This window comes from Melanostigma gelatinosum, assembly GCF_949748355.1.
Source record: "Melanostigma gelatinosum genome assembly, chromosome: 15".
Taxonomy (NCBI): Eukaryota; Metazoa; Chordata; class Actinopteri; order Perciformes; family Zoarcidae; genus Melanostigma; species Melanostigma gelatinosum.
The window spans coordinates 4,176,709-4,191,958 of NC_136648.1; the positions used below are offsets into that span (position 1 = coordinate 4,176,709).

A 15,250-nucleotide genomic window follows, 5' to 3' on the forward strand; every position below is an offset into this window, starting at 1 on the left:
CAGTGTTTCCAGTTAATTATTATTATAGAATTACAATCATCGGAAACAATATTTATTTGCTACTTTTTACAACCACTTGCATTGACATCACTTTTCCTCATGTTCTCACCTGACTGGGTGGAAGAAGTGGCCGCAATGAATGGAGAAAGATATTTTGAAACAGTAAAAGCCACCAGAACTGACCACGCTGTGTCTGTTGACGGTGTGTGGCCAGAAGAGCGGTTGCTTGGCGCTCAGTCTGTATGCATGTGTGCTGAAGCTACATATTACATAAGTCGAGGTCATGTAGGTCGAATTCCACCGGCAACAATTGGGCCTTGTGTGGGCCTCTTGAGTCCCAAGATTTAGAAAGTATAAAGACAGTTTAGCAAATAGTTGGCTGCAGTAGGAAGAAAGAACATGACTAAATTCAGTGATTGAAACTTTAACTTTTGGAGATTTATGGAGACCTCCTGTGTTTTGCAGCGGTGACGCATGGGATGTTGTGTTTGGGTTCACATCGCCATCTTGTGGCGAACGTGACTAACGACAGGGTCCTGAGAGTGATCTGTGTATCCATGGGCTAAAAATACATCTTATTCCTCTGTGAGGAGATCTATTGTCTAAAACCTATTTTTTTTTAAACATCAATGTGATGCAGTAAAAGTTCCTAATTGAACATGAACAGTTTCTTTTGAGTCAATCCCACATACATGCATCCTTCTGCTGGAAATACTCACCAAAGCACCAAATGTGTGCTCTAATGAGAACACGTGTACTCCTGTTTGAGTTGCAGTCGCTGACGACGACAGCGCCAAGCTGTTGCTGAGCCTTGAATTAAAAAAAATAAAACAATATATTTGAGAGGTATTTCTTCAAAGAATATTGTCCGTTTGAACCACTGGGCTTGAAGCTGAGTGCCAAAGACGTTGTATGAGAATCAGAGATTAGTGAGAGTGGACCAACACACTGGTCTTTTTGCGTGGGATTTACTGACAATAGCACCAACCTTATGTATCTTTTAAGTGTTTGAAGGCGTTGATGTCACGTGTCGGAATATAATCCTTACAATTGTGTAAACCGGAAATAATTAACCCGACACACCGAGCCGAAAACTCAAACATACTGCATAAGCATCACATTCTCTTGTAGTAGTTCAAGGAATAGTAGACTTTACACCCTCTGCAGAGAGAGAGACACGCTGACGCAATTTATGATGTTGTTGTGGTCGGTATCAAACATTTACCAAACAAGTCCTGTATGGAACAACTTGCTTTTAAATAAAGGCAACATGAGTAGAGCTGAAGCATTAATTATCTCCGAGCCCAGATAATAATTTGACTTGTGTTGAAGTAAACTGCGTATGAAGCAGGAGACACAGAGTGACACGTGGTTTGAGTTGAGCGTCATTGTGATTTAATTCACTATGTCTTATATCACAAAGAAAGTCTTTCAAAATGCAGACTAGAAATTCTGTATATAAACTGTACACAAAAAGCAAAGGCACTATACATTCAGAGCTGCTGCTTCTTCTTTCTCCAAACAAGTCAAACCTTTAAAATGACAAACTCCTTCAAGCCGAGAGTCACTTCAGCAGTTTAACACCATCGAGCAACACGAGTTCGCTACGAGGCCTGACGGCATCCAGACACTGTAGACAACAAAAGCATTGTTTAAAACTTTCCTCACAACTTCTGACGCGACAGGTTTTTACATAGATACACACACATTTACACAAAAATCGACAATACACACAAACATTATGTACAATCGCGCGCACACACACACACACACACGACCAAAGCATGGCACTCTGACACCAAGCGTCCGAGTGTACACATTTTCATTGGTGGGTCCACGAGCGGTGACTTTAGTGTTTGGAGGAAACTCCAAATACACAGAGACACCAGGTATGAACCGAAACAGGGTGTGTTTACCTTCTGTTCCACCGTGTGAATTTCATTTATGTGACGTGATGTTGAAAGGTAAAACACGACTATAAGCAAGGCGAGTGCATCTCCAGCCTCATCCTTCATGACCGTTTTCTTCAGATTCAGATACTTTCTGTCCCAATGTCCTCGCGCGTCACCAACAAAACAGGTTTCCTGTGTCTCCGTCTCAACTGTCCTTTTCTGTGTTTTTTTTAATCCGCTTCAATCCTCGATTGACAAAAACCTCCTTAAAACAGTCCTTTGGCCTTCTTTAAGTTCACTTGCTTCCACCCTGGTAAACCTTCGTATTCCTCTCTCGTCATTTCCAAAGCTTTCTGCGATTGGAAAGAGAGACACATGCAGTTCATTAATCAGAAAAAAATCACGACTCAGGGGATTCAACTTTAAGTACTGTTTCTAAAGGAGCTATTGGTGTTTTTCCTGTTACTGATAAAAGCTTTGGAGCCGTCAAACATATTCAAGAAAAGAAAATGACACAACAAACGCAATTCTATGATCTGTAGAATTCTTTTACCTCAAAGAAACGAATAAATATTGTTTACAACTTTGAAAGTGTGGATTTTTATGAGTGCTGGGCAACGAGGAAAATATTTAATCGCGATTAATCGCATGGATTTTTTGCGATTAATCGCATTGTTATGGCAAAGTTCAATCATGAATTATATAGTAGTGTATTGCGCACTTTTATTTTAAAAGTACTGCAATATGAACAAAAGGGCAATAACATTTGGTTCACGAGATGCAGACAGCATGTTTTATACTTCATGTGAATATAATTCATACTTTGTTGGCATCTTATTCTGAAAACCGGATGTTCGTCTGAAGAAACCGGATGTTGTCTCACGTTAATGTTTCCGCTAACTTTCAAAGTCCTTCGCTCGCTCCCGATCTGTGCCGTTTAAATGCGTTCACGGTGAATGTCAGCATACAGGTGCACGAACATGTAAGTGTCTGCTGACTTTACCGCAGCGATGTCCAGTCGTCTGCAGGGAGAGCAGCGGAAGTCGCCTTTTCTCTACGGCAACCCTGAAGGGACATCGTATCTCCAATGCAAAACGATAAACATGAGACAGTCTGACGACAGGATGTTTGCTGCTTTTATCCCACTGTTCTTGTCATCCTCTTGTTGTTATGTATGTGTATTGTCTCTTGTCTTTCAACGAAAGAAATGCGTTAACGCGCGATAAAATAATTGTCGGCGTTAATTAATGAATGCGTTAACGCGAAATTCACGCGTTAACTTGCCCAGCACTCATTTCTATGCAAAACAGCCTTTTAAAGATGTCTGAGTGTTTCTAGATGTCAATACATTTAACAAAGATTGTCAACACCAGAAAGTCTGGTACCATTTGATTGGATCAAAGACTCATGAGATACAGGGTTGGTGCAGCTTTTTAAGAGTAAAATCCACTTCAAAGGTACCTAAACCAACAATGTCCAGACTGTCGAGGCCTTTATCACCAAGTCTAAACTGTTACTATCATGCAAATGTGATCTCTTTATGACAATCAATGTGTATTGGCACTTTGTTCATATTGACATTGATTGTATGTTCTGATTAGGATTATTTAACGCTCAGCCAGCTCCGACTAAAAAATATGACGACCGGATCATTCATATCAAAGTGCATCATCAGCGTTTCTGTGAGATAAAAAGCAACATCTTGTACATTTTTGGACTTATCTGGTACATCTTTACATTTGTTAATAATACACTTGCTGTTTGGTCAATGCCGGGCTAGAAGACAACACACCGACGTCATGTTAATAATGGATGGAGCGCTCGGTCGGTTCTTATGACAGTTTAGTGGTTTCAGGGTTTTTCATGCCTCCATTTTGTGCTCCACAGACTGACAGTGAGTCAGACTGCAGTGCAGCTGATGGTGAATCACAAGTGCAGAGGAAAGGGTCTCAGGTGGAAGGTGTGTGTGTGTGTGTGTGTGTGTGTGTGTGTGTGTGTGCGTGTGTGTGTGTGTGTGTGTGTGTGTGTGTGCGTGTGAGCGAGAGAAGAGCAGCAGCAGCAGAGAAGAGCACAGTCGTGTCGTGTAGTCGAGAACAGACACCTTCTGAAGAGGAGAAGAAATGAACGATGGCTGCACAATTAAATGTCTCAATTATCTCAACAGTATTCATGTGGCAAACGTGTTTAAACGCCTCATTTACAGCCTCAGTTGTTCATATTAAGGAAATGTGTTAAAAACTGCTGAATCCAAGTTTTCCATCGAGGGTTATGTTGAAGCCCATTTCTGACAGAAAACAAAGAGATCAAAATAAAGACATTTTAAAAATAAAACTTCTCCTAGTAATTGAAAATGATGAGATAAAGACACGTTTTTGACTTGATATGGCTACAACTATCTATCAACTAATCTTGTATCTCATCTTATCTATAAAAATCAATAATGTTCAGAGACTGTGAAAAATGCACTTACTATTATTAATAATTAGTTGTCCTACTTGATATGTACATGAACCAATTATATAAACACATACTTGCAATGTAGACACACTATGAGAGATTCTATTTTTATCATTCTTAATATTTCATCTCTATTATTCTGAGCAGTGATGGACTCTTAGTTCATGTGTCGTTCTGTGTTTGTTGTCTTCTGTGTGACGCAGCTGATATGAAGGACTCATAATATCTAACAGAGAACTCTGGATGATCTGTTTCAGACGTAATTGAGCAGCCAAGCGCAAGACTTTCCTCCTCAACCAGCACCACACTCGGGGAGTGAAACAGAGTTTTCATACCACATTAAGAGAGAAAGAAAGAAAGAAGAACACAGTGCTGACGTGCTATCAAGGACGACAGGTCGCCTGAATGCTGATGAATCAAGCGAGTGGCTCTTCTTACCTGAATCCACCTACGACTTGGTCTGTGAAGTGAGAGTTAGATGGAGTTAGGATGATATGAATGAGGAGTTGTAGATTTAGAGGGAAAATCCACCTCTGAATCCTCTATTTCATACATAAGCTGTGATCAACATCGACACTTCTACATTTTGCCTTTCCTCTCTCTTACTTGCACTACAGGAGGTTTGGATTGAGGTTTGGATGGAAGTGGCACTCTATTTGGCCACATAGATATTTGAAAGTTACGAAAAATATGTATCAGATCTTCTCCTGTGGTGAGTTTTATGTATGTATGATTTCATATTTTTCTTAAAATTGCCTCTTTTAATGATCAACATGTCCTAAAAACTCTGATCAAGGGAGGGAAACATGCTATCTAAAACAAGGATGTTTATTTTATAACCCTGCTTCCAACACTTCGATTGAAAACATGTGGTTTGGTGCAGCAGTTTTGCGCGTCGGTGTACCGACCTCAAAGTCCTGGTCGGACAGGTAGATCTCCAGGCGCAGCGGGTCGACTCCCTCTGGGAGCGGCCGGGCCTGCAGCTGAGCCAGAGGGAAGGCCTTCTGACAGAGCCGGGCCAGCACGTCCTCCACCAGGATGATCTGGTGACACACCTCCGCCTCCTGCAGCCACAACAGAGGACACGGCATGAAGCCCCTCATAGTGACAGCAGGTGTTTGGACGATTCGTTTTTGGAATAGAGTGTGTGAAAAAGAGGCTGTGGTTCTATATGCACAGTATAATGTCTCCTCCTGATTGCTAAATAAGTGTCTTTTGACAGCTTCCACCAATGTGCGGAGAGTTTATGTGTGTGTGTGTGTGTGTTGCGGACCCTCTCGGTGATCTCGGCCACGTCCTCTCTGTAATCCCAGCTGGGAAACATGTTGGTGAAGGTGAGCGGCTCCAGACCGGCGTGGATCAGATACGACTTCTGAGGCTTCTTCTCGTTCTTCCCTGCTGGAGAAAATCGTCTCAACAATTCTATTTCAAATCCTAATTGAAATCGAATCTAAATACTCAGCTGGTTTGGTTAAAGTTTGGGTTGCAGGATGTTTTCAGTCAATCATACATTCTTAGTGTATTCAGGGAGAGAGGAGGAGAGTAGTTCTGGTTAAATTGTGAACACTTTATCAAAGTTAAAGACACTAAATTAAAAAAACGACCCTTTCGCAAAAACACTGGGCAAAAGATCTGTACATTTTTACTATTTCCTTATTTTCTTGGTCAAAATTGAGTCAAAATAAGTACTATTTTAACTTTAAACACTTGAAAACAAAGTGGCATCATGGAAAGATTGTTCATTGCATTCACGGGTGTTAATCAGGGGCCAAGATTTATATTATAATATTAGATCATACACCAGTGCAGCTATCAGCTGTGATTCAGTGAAGCATTTCATGGCCCATCGCCCGTTCTCACCCTTGCAGTACTGCAGCACCGTCTCCATCGCACACTTTCTGTCTGAATCCCAGCGGATGCGAGCCGAGCCGGTGCTCTCGCTGTCCTGAGGCCACCAGCCCTGCCACAGGTAGACCTCGTGGAAGTTATCCACCAGGAACAGCGCTGACGGAGAGGGAAATGATTATATCGCTAAACTGACAGATATCGTATAAGACAGACAGGTACACAAGGCAGACTGTGACGGTCTGTAGCGTTCAGACTAATTCAGGGCCACTTTGTCAAGGTGTATTCACTGCAATGCGTTTGTGTCCGGGCCTCACCGGGTTGTTGCGGTGCGTTGTACAGGTCTTCCTGCAGGAAGGGCAGCGAGCTGACCAGGTCTGGAGCTCTGGACGGGTGGAAGAACTCACTCGCCACAAAGTCTCCAGATGTGCTGCTCAGCTGGAAAAGCCGTGGGGTGAAGTTGAATTTACCCGGATCTGAAAAAGAAAATCAGGAACCAACATCTTTCAAGTTTCACATGATAATGTAGCGCCGAGGTGTATTGATCCTCAAGACTTTATATTTTCTCGACATTATCTTGTTTAGTTGTTGATCACATATCGTCTTATTCAAGTATTTAACTTTGTTAACTTAATACAATATTGATGTTAGGTTAATAGTTAAAGTTACTAGAGGAGGAACTTTCATTTTTGTGTTGATTGTGGCGGTCCCTGTGGACAAACGTGGTAGTGTTTCCAAGCACCAGAGTTCCTTTAGAAAACTTCTCATTTTATAGAAACTGTTTTGATCTGATTTCTATCACAAAGGATTGTACTAATTGTGTCTGAGGTTAGAGTAAATGTGGATGTGAATATCATGAAGTAACCGAGGTACGGAAGTACAGACCGTACCTTGCAGCATGCAGTCGTAGGCCTTCCTGTCTTTCCTCCCCAGAGCCTCCCAGAAGCCCGGAGGCTCCACCCCCTCATCACACTCATGGATGGTCACCTTGCTGCTGCTGTGGAGACCCGCCTCCAGAGGACACCTGGGAGGGAGACAGAGTTCATGTTTCATGGCAACCAAACAACCCACAACACCCACCAGTAATAATCATTTGAATCAGTGTAACTTTATTGAATGGTATTTTAAAAGTCATCCTGAAATGTAGTTATAGAAACTCACTGTTCTTTGATCTTGAGCGCGGCCGTGTTTCCCACCCTGCGAGTGTTTAGCTGCGTCTTGCAGCCGTGCCACAGGTAGATGATGGCCTTGTTGATGTTGAGCAGGATCATGGAGGCTCTGGAGCGCAGGCTGCTGCAGTGACACGCCACCTCCAGCAGGTGGCCCTCCACCGGCACCTCGCCCCGCACACAGTACAGACGCCACTCACCTGGGTGCAGACCAGCGGGTTAAGTTATCACTCAGTATTACATCAGTTACACACAAATCTCCAGCCTTTTAACTGTCAAGAAATTGCAAAATAAACAAAAACTCAAGACATGAATTATTGCTAAACAGACTGTGTATTGGCACAAAGGTTATAATGTGGGAAGCTTCAGCAGTAGATGATTAATAATCTTGAATTTAAATTTTAACTGCTGCGTGAATTTAATGAATGTGCAGGAAAAATAAGTAACTGTTGGCATACAATCAAACATCCAATGAACAATTATTGTGTGGAAAAAAATGTCAGGAATTAGATAAATAACTGGAATAAAGAGCAGACATGTAACAATGTTTACTCTGAGTGTCCTCCTCCTCCTCCTCCTCCTCCCTCTTGCCAGCGTGGACGATCATCCCTCCGTTGAAGCACTGCAGGAAACACGGAGGCTCCTTTCCTTGCTGCACCTGAACCTGTAACAGACAGACACAGGAAACCAGTTATTAAACCAATGCAAACAAAACACGACTTTAATGACTACATGCTCCTAGATATGTAGGAGAACCTACGGCAAGAAATAAACATCAGGGAACATCTGGATATCATTCATTAACTTAAGATGCTACAAAATCAGCATTGACATAAAAACAGTCCTTAATACGAGGCTTATTTTGTTATGTCGTCAGTCTGGGGTAGGAACAGTCCTCAAATATTGCATTGTCCACCTCTCACTTTCTGTTCGATGTAGGTTTCGTTTTGATTATTTGGCTGGTTTAGAAGCCTCGTTTCCCGTACCTGCGCCCCTCTTTCCTCGTCCAGCTCCACGGTCATCAGCGCCGACGTTCCTTTCTCGCTGACGGTGGAGTGCCGACCCTGCCAGAAGAAGTAGCAGCATTTCTCCTTCCCCGGCCCGCTACTCCTCGCCTCGGGGTTCTGCCTACGACCGACTGACACACACACACACACACACACACACACACACACACAGGACAAAAACATCAACTAAATACTCTGAATCGTCAATAATAATGTTGTTCTTGCAGCAAGTTTATCTCCCTGTGCAAACGGAAATCTTAACCTTGATTAATTACAACACAAAAACTTGGTGCTCATTAAATGATTCTAACATATTCAGCACAATGTTTCATAGAGGATGTAAATTGGGAGTGCACAGTGGCTAACCTGAGGTGTTGACCATGTACTTCCACTTGACCACGTAGGCGTCTCCCTCATGGAACTGGCCGATGCTCTGGCGTGGCAGACGGCTGTAGTCGAACTCCAGGATGTGCCAGACGTCCACTGACGCCGTGCTGATCTCCTGATTCCTCATGTGGTCCTCGGTCTCCACCGGGCCGTGTCCGCGGCCGACGTTTAACCCGTCCAAGACGGTAGAAATGGACGACTGGAGGACGGGCAGCATCAAGGTGGCGTCATAAGGCCGGCATTCTCTACCCGGGGCCTCCTGAAAGAGCTGAGACGCAAAGATCACAGATAAGATTGATTTAAAAGCACATTTTAAGACGTGATAATAACGTCCTTTCTGATCTGACATGTAGCATAAGCTTCTCTTATTACTATTTTAGCTGTCAATGGTAACACATGGGCTCATTCTTCTCTATGGTGCTTCGTACAGCATCCACTCAAAGGCACATGCTCTTATTCTTGTTTCGGTGCCAGTGTGTAACCAACTATTCCTGGCAACATTAACTGAGATCAAGCATCAGCCCAAGAATCCAATATATGAACAGATGGGGGGGGATAGAGAAAACATGTGAAGACGCTCTGATCTGTGTAAGAATTGCAGTTATCCTCATGAGACAAGCGTTGGATTTGCACCTTCTGCTCAGGTACGAGCTCGCCGCCTTCCTTTGGTGTCGGCGACTTCGCTTCGGTCCAGTCCACGAACTTTTCTTTGAACAGGATCGTCTCGTTGTGCTCTGTCAGCCTGCCGAATATCGCCCAATCAGGACGGCCCTGGCCCTTTCTGTCATCGGACGCACGCACACAGACACAAAGAAAAAGAGAAAAGATCAAACTTCATGTGACGTTAAGTCAAAGAGCTTTACGTAAAGCAAGACCATGGTTGTTAAATTCTTCTGAGTGGAAATTTGCACGTGGTTATTAATAGTTATCAGAGTGTTTTTTATTGTTTTTTAGAGACAGTTTACAATCACTTTTTAAAAATAGTTTTAAAAATATAAAGACGCAGATTGTAGCAATAATATCATCACTTTATTCATTACTATTATTATCATCAACAGACTATTTAAGGGCAAATAAGTTATAGTAATGACAAGAACAGAAATGCAGATGTGTTTGTATGTGTACTTGTATTAGTGATGTTGTGGGGACATAAATGCATTCACACACTCACATTATGGGGACTCACCTCCCATCTGGGGACACAAGTTGGTCCACCAGTTACTTATGAGTTAAGACTTGGTTTTGGCGTTAAGTAAGTACAAAATGTGGGTTAAAAAAAAGGTTACAGTAAGCCTTCAGAAAATGAATGCAAGTCAATAAAATGTTATTGCAAGTGTGTGTGTGTGTGTGTTTCCCACCTGGGTATGAGTGCGTTGCAGCCTCCAGGGTCCAGTGGGTTGACGTCACAGCAGGTGTAGTCAAACGTCCCGTTCCAAAGGTGTTTGGCGAGCTGGAAGGCCACTTTCCTCTGAGCCAGAGTCACCTCTTTACCGTGCCACACATACACCTCGCTGCCAAAGTCAAACACCAACACCTGCAACGAAAACAATGGGAAAGCATCGGGGAGTTGTTTGTCCATGTCAGCCAAGAGCTACACAGAGGTTGTATTTTGAGTAAATGCCTCTACAAGCACCATGTGGACAGTGCTCTTATATATATATATTATATATGTTATACCATATTAAGACTACAATATAAATAAATCACATTCCAGATGCTCCTTCATTTATATGCAAAATGATGATTGTAACTGCAGTGCACCCCTTGGTGTTAGCCCCACTGTCCTGATCCCGTTTCTATTTGTTCAGCAGCAGCAGTGCACAGATGGATGTAGGAGGTGCTCGCCATGGCACCTGCTGTTGCTAAGCAACACATTTAAAACCAGCCAGAAGCACAGAGTTCCTCTTCAGAATACTGACATGTTATATATATATATATCAGAAAATCTTAAGTTACATACTGTGGAGATGCTGCATTATTCTGGTGTTATGAGGCTTCAGTGAGTCAAAGGGCAACTGAAAGCAAAGCCGAACAGTGTCGGCTAAAGGGGTGGAGTCAGGGATTCTCCTCCACTACGCCTCACGGTCCGGTAGCCTGGGTTCCCTTCTTAACTTCCAACAAACCTTCTTAAACACATTCAATTTAAGGACGTTCCAGGCCCGATTCCCTCAAATTCAAGGACCTAACACGGCATAGTTTGAGGACTGTTGATTCCTGAGAATCTTTATAATGCCGCTGTTTAACCTGCGTCGTTCAACTTCAATCATGCACGGGCGTGACCGCCGCACTTTCTCCAGGCAGCTGCTACTGTGGGCTGACACGCAGTGGAACGTAACCTCTATTCTTGCACGAAATATATACATTCAAGCACTTTCAACACTCTATTTATGTCTATTTGATTCCCCCATCACCTCAAATTCACACACTTACAAGGACTTCAAGGATCCCCTTAAAGGTAAAGGCAGTGCGAGCGAGAGGGACGGTAAATCTGTAGGGGCGTATTTGTTTGGCTGTTGAATTCAAATAACAATCTCCAGACACCATAAAGGCATCACTACTGCTCGCAGTTTAACATTTTAGTCTTCTAATCCAGGTCAAAAACACTGGCAGCACATTCTCTTCATTTAAATATAAAAACAAGAAGCAAAAACCATGTCGAGACGCCTTTGCGGACCAACAGAAAGTCCCACTGACCTCCTTGGACGCCAGCAGAGAGCTACGGGGGACCTTCCCCCACTCGTCATCATCAGGAACCAGTTTGTCATCCAGCAGTCTGAAGATACAGTTGGTTTCCACAATGGCATTCTCAAACTGCTCATCCTCCTCTGGTGGACCAGCCGCTATCAGCACAATCAGACGGACGTATTATAATCAGTGTAACTGTTTGTTATGCTTTGAAAAGTGTGTACAGGGTATCTGCACACACTTTGAGAGCGACAACCTGAACTTTCTTGTCAAATCTGAATATTTCGGTCATGTCTTACGTTGGTAAGCGGCCTGTCCTCCGAGGACCGTCCAGAACTGCTGGGTATCTGGACCCTGTGTGTTGACCCCTTCCTCGACGGTCTGCACCTGGTTCGCCCTGCAGCCCATGTCCTTCTTCGTCTGGATGAAGGTGGCCATATCTATTGCCTACAAGCCAGAAACAAAGAATAAATGTATCTAGGAACGGGGAACCTCGACAACATCCCGCTTCACTTTGACACGCGCATTTTGAGAAAAGGTGCAACTCATAACAACTGAGTCAGACACTGAAGACAACGTGAGGTTACTGTAACGAGACTCGGCTGACTCACGGGAAGGTCGTCGTGCATAAAATCATAACAAAATGAGTAAACGGCACTGAACGAGGAGGCGGAGTAGAAAAATAAATGTTTATTACAAAGCGTCTGATCCTTTGGGGAATTGTTGGAGCTGTAGCCTGAAAGCATGTGTTTGATGAGGAGCACAGATGGGCATAATATGTGCCAGCGTGTATTACTGTGTGTAGTACTATTCGTGCGTGTGCCGGGAATGTAAATGAGAGGCAGCCATCGACATGACAGCAGTAGCTTTGATTCTAGACGTGCGGAATGAAAACTCTTCAGGAACAGACTGTGATGATGAGTGATACAGGAGCAGCCGCTCACCTTGGCCTTCTCGATGACGTTTGAGAACTCTCCCAGCCAGACGACGCAGTGCTCTGGAGTGACCAGCAGGAAACAGTCGCCGCTGTTCAGTGACGACGCTCTCGGCTCCACCAATCTGGTCTGAACGTGACGACGACCTGGAAAAAAAGAAAGAAATCAAACGATTCCTCTAAGTTTTGATTTATACTTGTCTTTCCCGAAAAAAGAAAGAAATCAGTGGGCATGCTGTCAGCATAAGTCCAGGTTTTAATTAAGGCGGAACATCTATTGTCAGTCTAAACCCTGAAAGTAAAGACAGTGGAAGGGAAGCAGCTTCACGCACACAGCTCAACACAGTCAGAAGGGGTTTTCACCTTTGACCTGCATCAGCATGAGGTTCTTGTACGGCACGGCGCTGTTGTTGGACATCTGCTCGGTGATGTTAACGCTGCGCAGACTCACGCTGCTGAAGTTCTCTTTACTGGCCAGACCAGCGAGAGCAGCATCAGAGTACTCAGAGGATTTACTCACTGGAATGAGAAGAGAAAAGAAAGGATAACCTTCAGGGGTAGAAAAACACCATCAATGCTTCATTAAACGTTAAAGACACTAAACTAGTGCAGTAAACACTGCTACAGAAGTGGATTCCAATTAGTACTGTTTACCCAATAAATGAAGTAAAAAAAGTGGAGATGAACGTAGTTTTGTAGGCTGTAAACCAGGGGTGTTCAACTAAAATTCCAAAAGGTCCAGATCGAGAAAATCTCCTCGGGGAAAGGTCCGAAACATTACAATAATATCTAGCTCGCGCTATTTACTGCCATATATATATATATATATATATATATATATATATTGAAGAAGCATAGTAGTAGTAACAATGTCTCTGTGTAGTCAACAACTGTCAAATCAAATGAAGAAAGTACACATCAATTATATAATTATATTTTAACAATTATTATTCTCAGTTTTCAAATTTAACTGGATGGATTATAAATAACACATAGAAATACATAAATAAATGTTCTTCTCATTTCAAGTACAATAAGGGCTGGATTAAAGAATAACTGACAAAACAGAAAGCTTTTGAAAAATGTGCATCTTAAAATAAAGTAATTCATTTTAGAAACATTAATTTCACTGAATTGTCCTGCAGCTTTAAATTCAGTTCATTCAGAAGTGTGAAGTGATGTCAATAAAAAAGTCACAATATAATATTTTTGTCTTCTAAAAAGATAAATCAGTGAGCATGGACTGTATCTGTGGTTATTAACACTTTTTTCAGCTCTATTCTCTCTGTAACATCATTGTTGGACAGTGAATTCATGCGTTAGGATTCTGATCATTTTGGGCTCTTAGGTTTATTTTCTGTGTCTTCATTTCAGATGTGAGTGGGTACGTTTGTTCAAAGGAGTTGTGCTTTGTCTCGTAGTGCGCTTCATTTGCCGCTTTTATCAATAGTTACGGTTTCTGAACATATGAGACATGCTGGATTTAACTGCCTGCGGGAAGAATTAACATAGAAGAGTCTGTTCAGTCATGCTTGTAAATTATGTAAATTATTATTTGATTGGTTGAGCTTTACAACGCATTGGTCGGTGTCTCCTGCGCCGCTGAACAAGTACCGTAACGGCTGTATAAGATGCGCCGCTTAAAAGTAACAACTCGCTTTTAGGTCCGCTATCAATTTTAGGTCCTGGGTCCGGATGCAACTGCGTCTGGGTCCGGATCCGGACCGCGGTCCGCCAGTTAGAGACCCCTGCTGTAAACTATGACGATTGTTCCCAATTCTCCGCACCCATAGATGAACACACGCCGTCATGCTTACGCTCACTCTTCTCAGCCGTCATCCTCTTGCTCTCCAGCTGCGCCACGTTCAACCTCTGCTCCGTGTACTCGTGTCTGATGTCCTCTCTGGCTGCCAGCATCTTCACAGGGTTTCTGGACGCCTGGACGTTCCGGGACGGACGCACCGACCGCTTGTGCTGCACCATGGCCGAAGTCAACCTGGAACGGGAGAAAAAGCATGAGTGGTGTCTGGTGTGCTCGACTTATGTTCAGCCTAAAAGCTTCATTGTTTACTTACTTGGGGCCCTGAGAACCAAAGATGGCGTCAAAATCCTCAGTGATCTCGATCCTGGTGGGCATGCGTGGAAATTCAGCAACGCGTCTGTAGAACTTGGAGAAGATTTCGTCATCCAGCTTCATCACTTCCTTCACCGCCTTCTCGGTAACCGTTATGGTGGTTTCCTGCAGACTGGCCACTGACCAACGAAGGAAAAGCTACATCAGGCCCCAACACAATAATAAACACAACAAGGGTGGAATTTGCCGAAATAGCCGAAAAACATGCCCAACTAAATTGTTTTCTTTTCGAGAAGATGACACAAAACATTCCTTAATAGATATCGATGTCACGTAACGAGCTTAAAGCCGGTGAGGAAGTTCATACCTTTGCTATTCAGACGTCCCAAGAAGCTCTCCAACTTGTCTAGTTTCTTGTCCGATTCCATGTCAGATCTGGCCTCAATTTCTATGAATGAAATAATTAAATGTTACGACTGTGCTGTATATATTGGTACAGACAGATATAGTACATATTGTAAAAGCTTGAAAGTGAAAGCATCGATCCCTTGTGGTTAAAGCAACAACAAATGTGCAAATTAACCAATTCAGGTTTAAACCACACTGGTGCATAAACTCCTCTGATTTTTGTATTCATTTAGCAGCGGTAGCAGAGGTAGCGGTGATGACACTGGACACGGATCTGTCTCACCCTCTTGTGGTTTGTTGACAGCCGGCGCGCTGCTCTTGAGTTTGGTGGAGGCCGGTGACAGGATGGGACTGATAACGCAGGAGGAGGCTGCCAGGCCTGCGGACACGAG

At 43.2% G+C, this 15,250-nt stretch overlaps 1 protein-coding gene across 10 annotated transcripts in view; it reads right to left on the reverse strand.

Moving 5' to 3' along the window:
- Positions 1-216: 216 nt before the first annotated feature.
- svilb (supervillin b) overlaps positions 217-15,250 on the reverse strand; it is a 43,248-nt gene continuing 28,214 nt past the window's right edge. For 5 of the 10 annotated variants that reach the window (XM_079284624.1, XM_079284622.1, XM_079284619.1 and 2 more), the window contains 21 exons: positions 15,142-15,237; positions 14,818-14,898; positions 14,452-14,629; positions 14,194-14,372; positions 12,740-12,895; positions 12,387-12,523; positions 11,742-11,889; positions 11,452-11,597; positions 10,116-10,291; positions 9,391-9,538; positions 8,737-9,025; positions 8,350-8,501; positions 7,916-8,027; positions 7,356-7,563; positions 7,085-7,218; positions 6,512-6,670; positions 6,210-6,353; positions 5,623-5,747; positions 5,258-5,413; positions 4,788-4,809; positions 217-2,245 (listed from right to left, as the gene is read on the reverse strand). In XM_079284624.1, coding sequence (XP_079140750.1) covers positions 4,798-4,809; positions 5,258-5,413; positions 5,623-5,747; positions 6,210-6,353; positions 6,512-6,670; positions 7,085-7,218; positions 7,356-7,563; positions 7,916-8,027; positions 8,350-8,501; positions 8,737-9,025; positions 9,391-9,538; positions 10,116-10,291; positions 11,452-11,597; positions 11,742-11,889; positions 12,387-12,523; positions 12,740-12,895; positions 14,194-14,372; positions 14,452-14,629; positions 14,818-14,898; positions 15,142-15,237 — 2,936 coding nt within the window. In that variant the 3' untranslated portion in view covers positions 217-2,245; positions 4,788-4,797. The remainder of the gene's footprint in view (positions 2,246-4,787; positions 4,810-5,257; positions 5,414-5,622; positions 5,748-6,209; positions 6,354-6,511; positions 6,671-7,084; positions 7,219-7,355; positions 7,564-7,915; positions 8,028-8,349; positions 8,502-8,736; positions 9,026-9,390; positions 9,539-10,115; positions 10,292-11,451; positions 11,598-11,741; positions 11,890-12,386; positions 12,524-12,739; positions 12,896-14,193; positions 14,373-14,451; positions 14,630-14,817; positions 14,899-15,141; positions 15,238-15,250) is intronic. The other 5 variants (XM_079284623.1, XM_079284620.1, XM_079284621.1 and 2 more) reach the window with 4 other exon arrangements.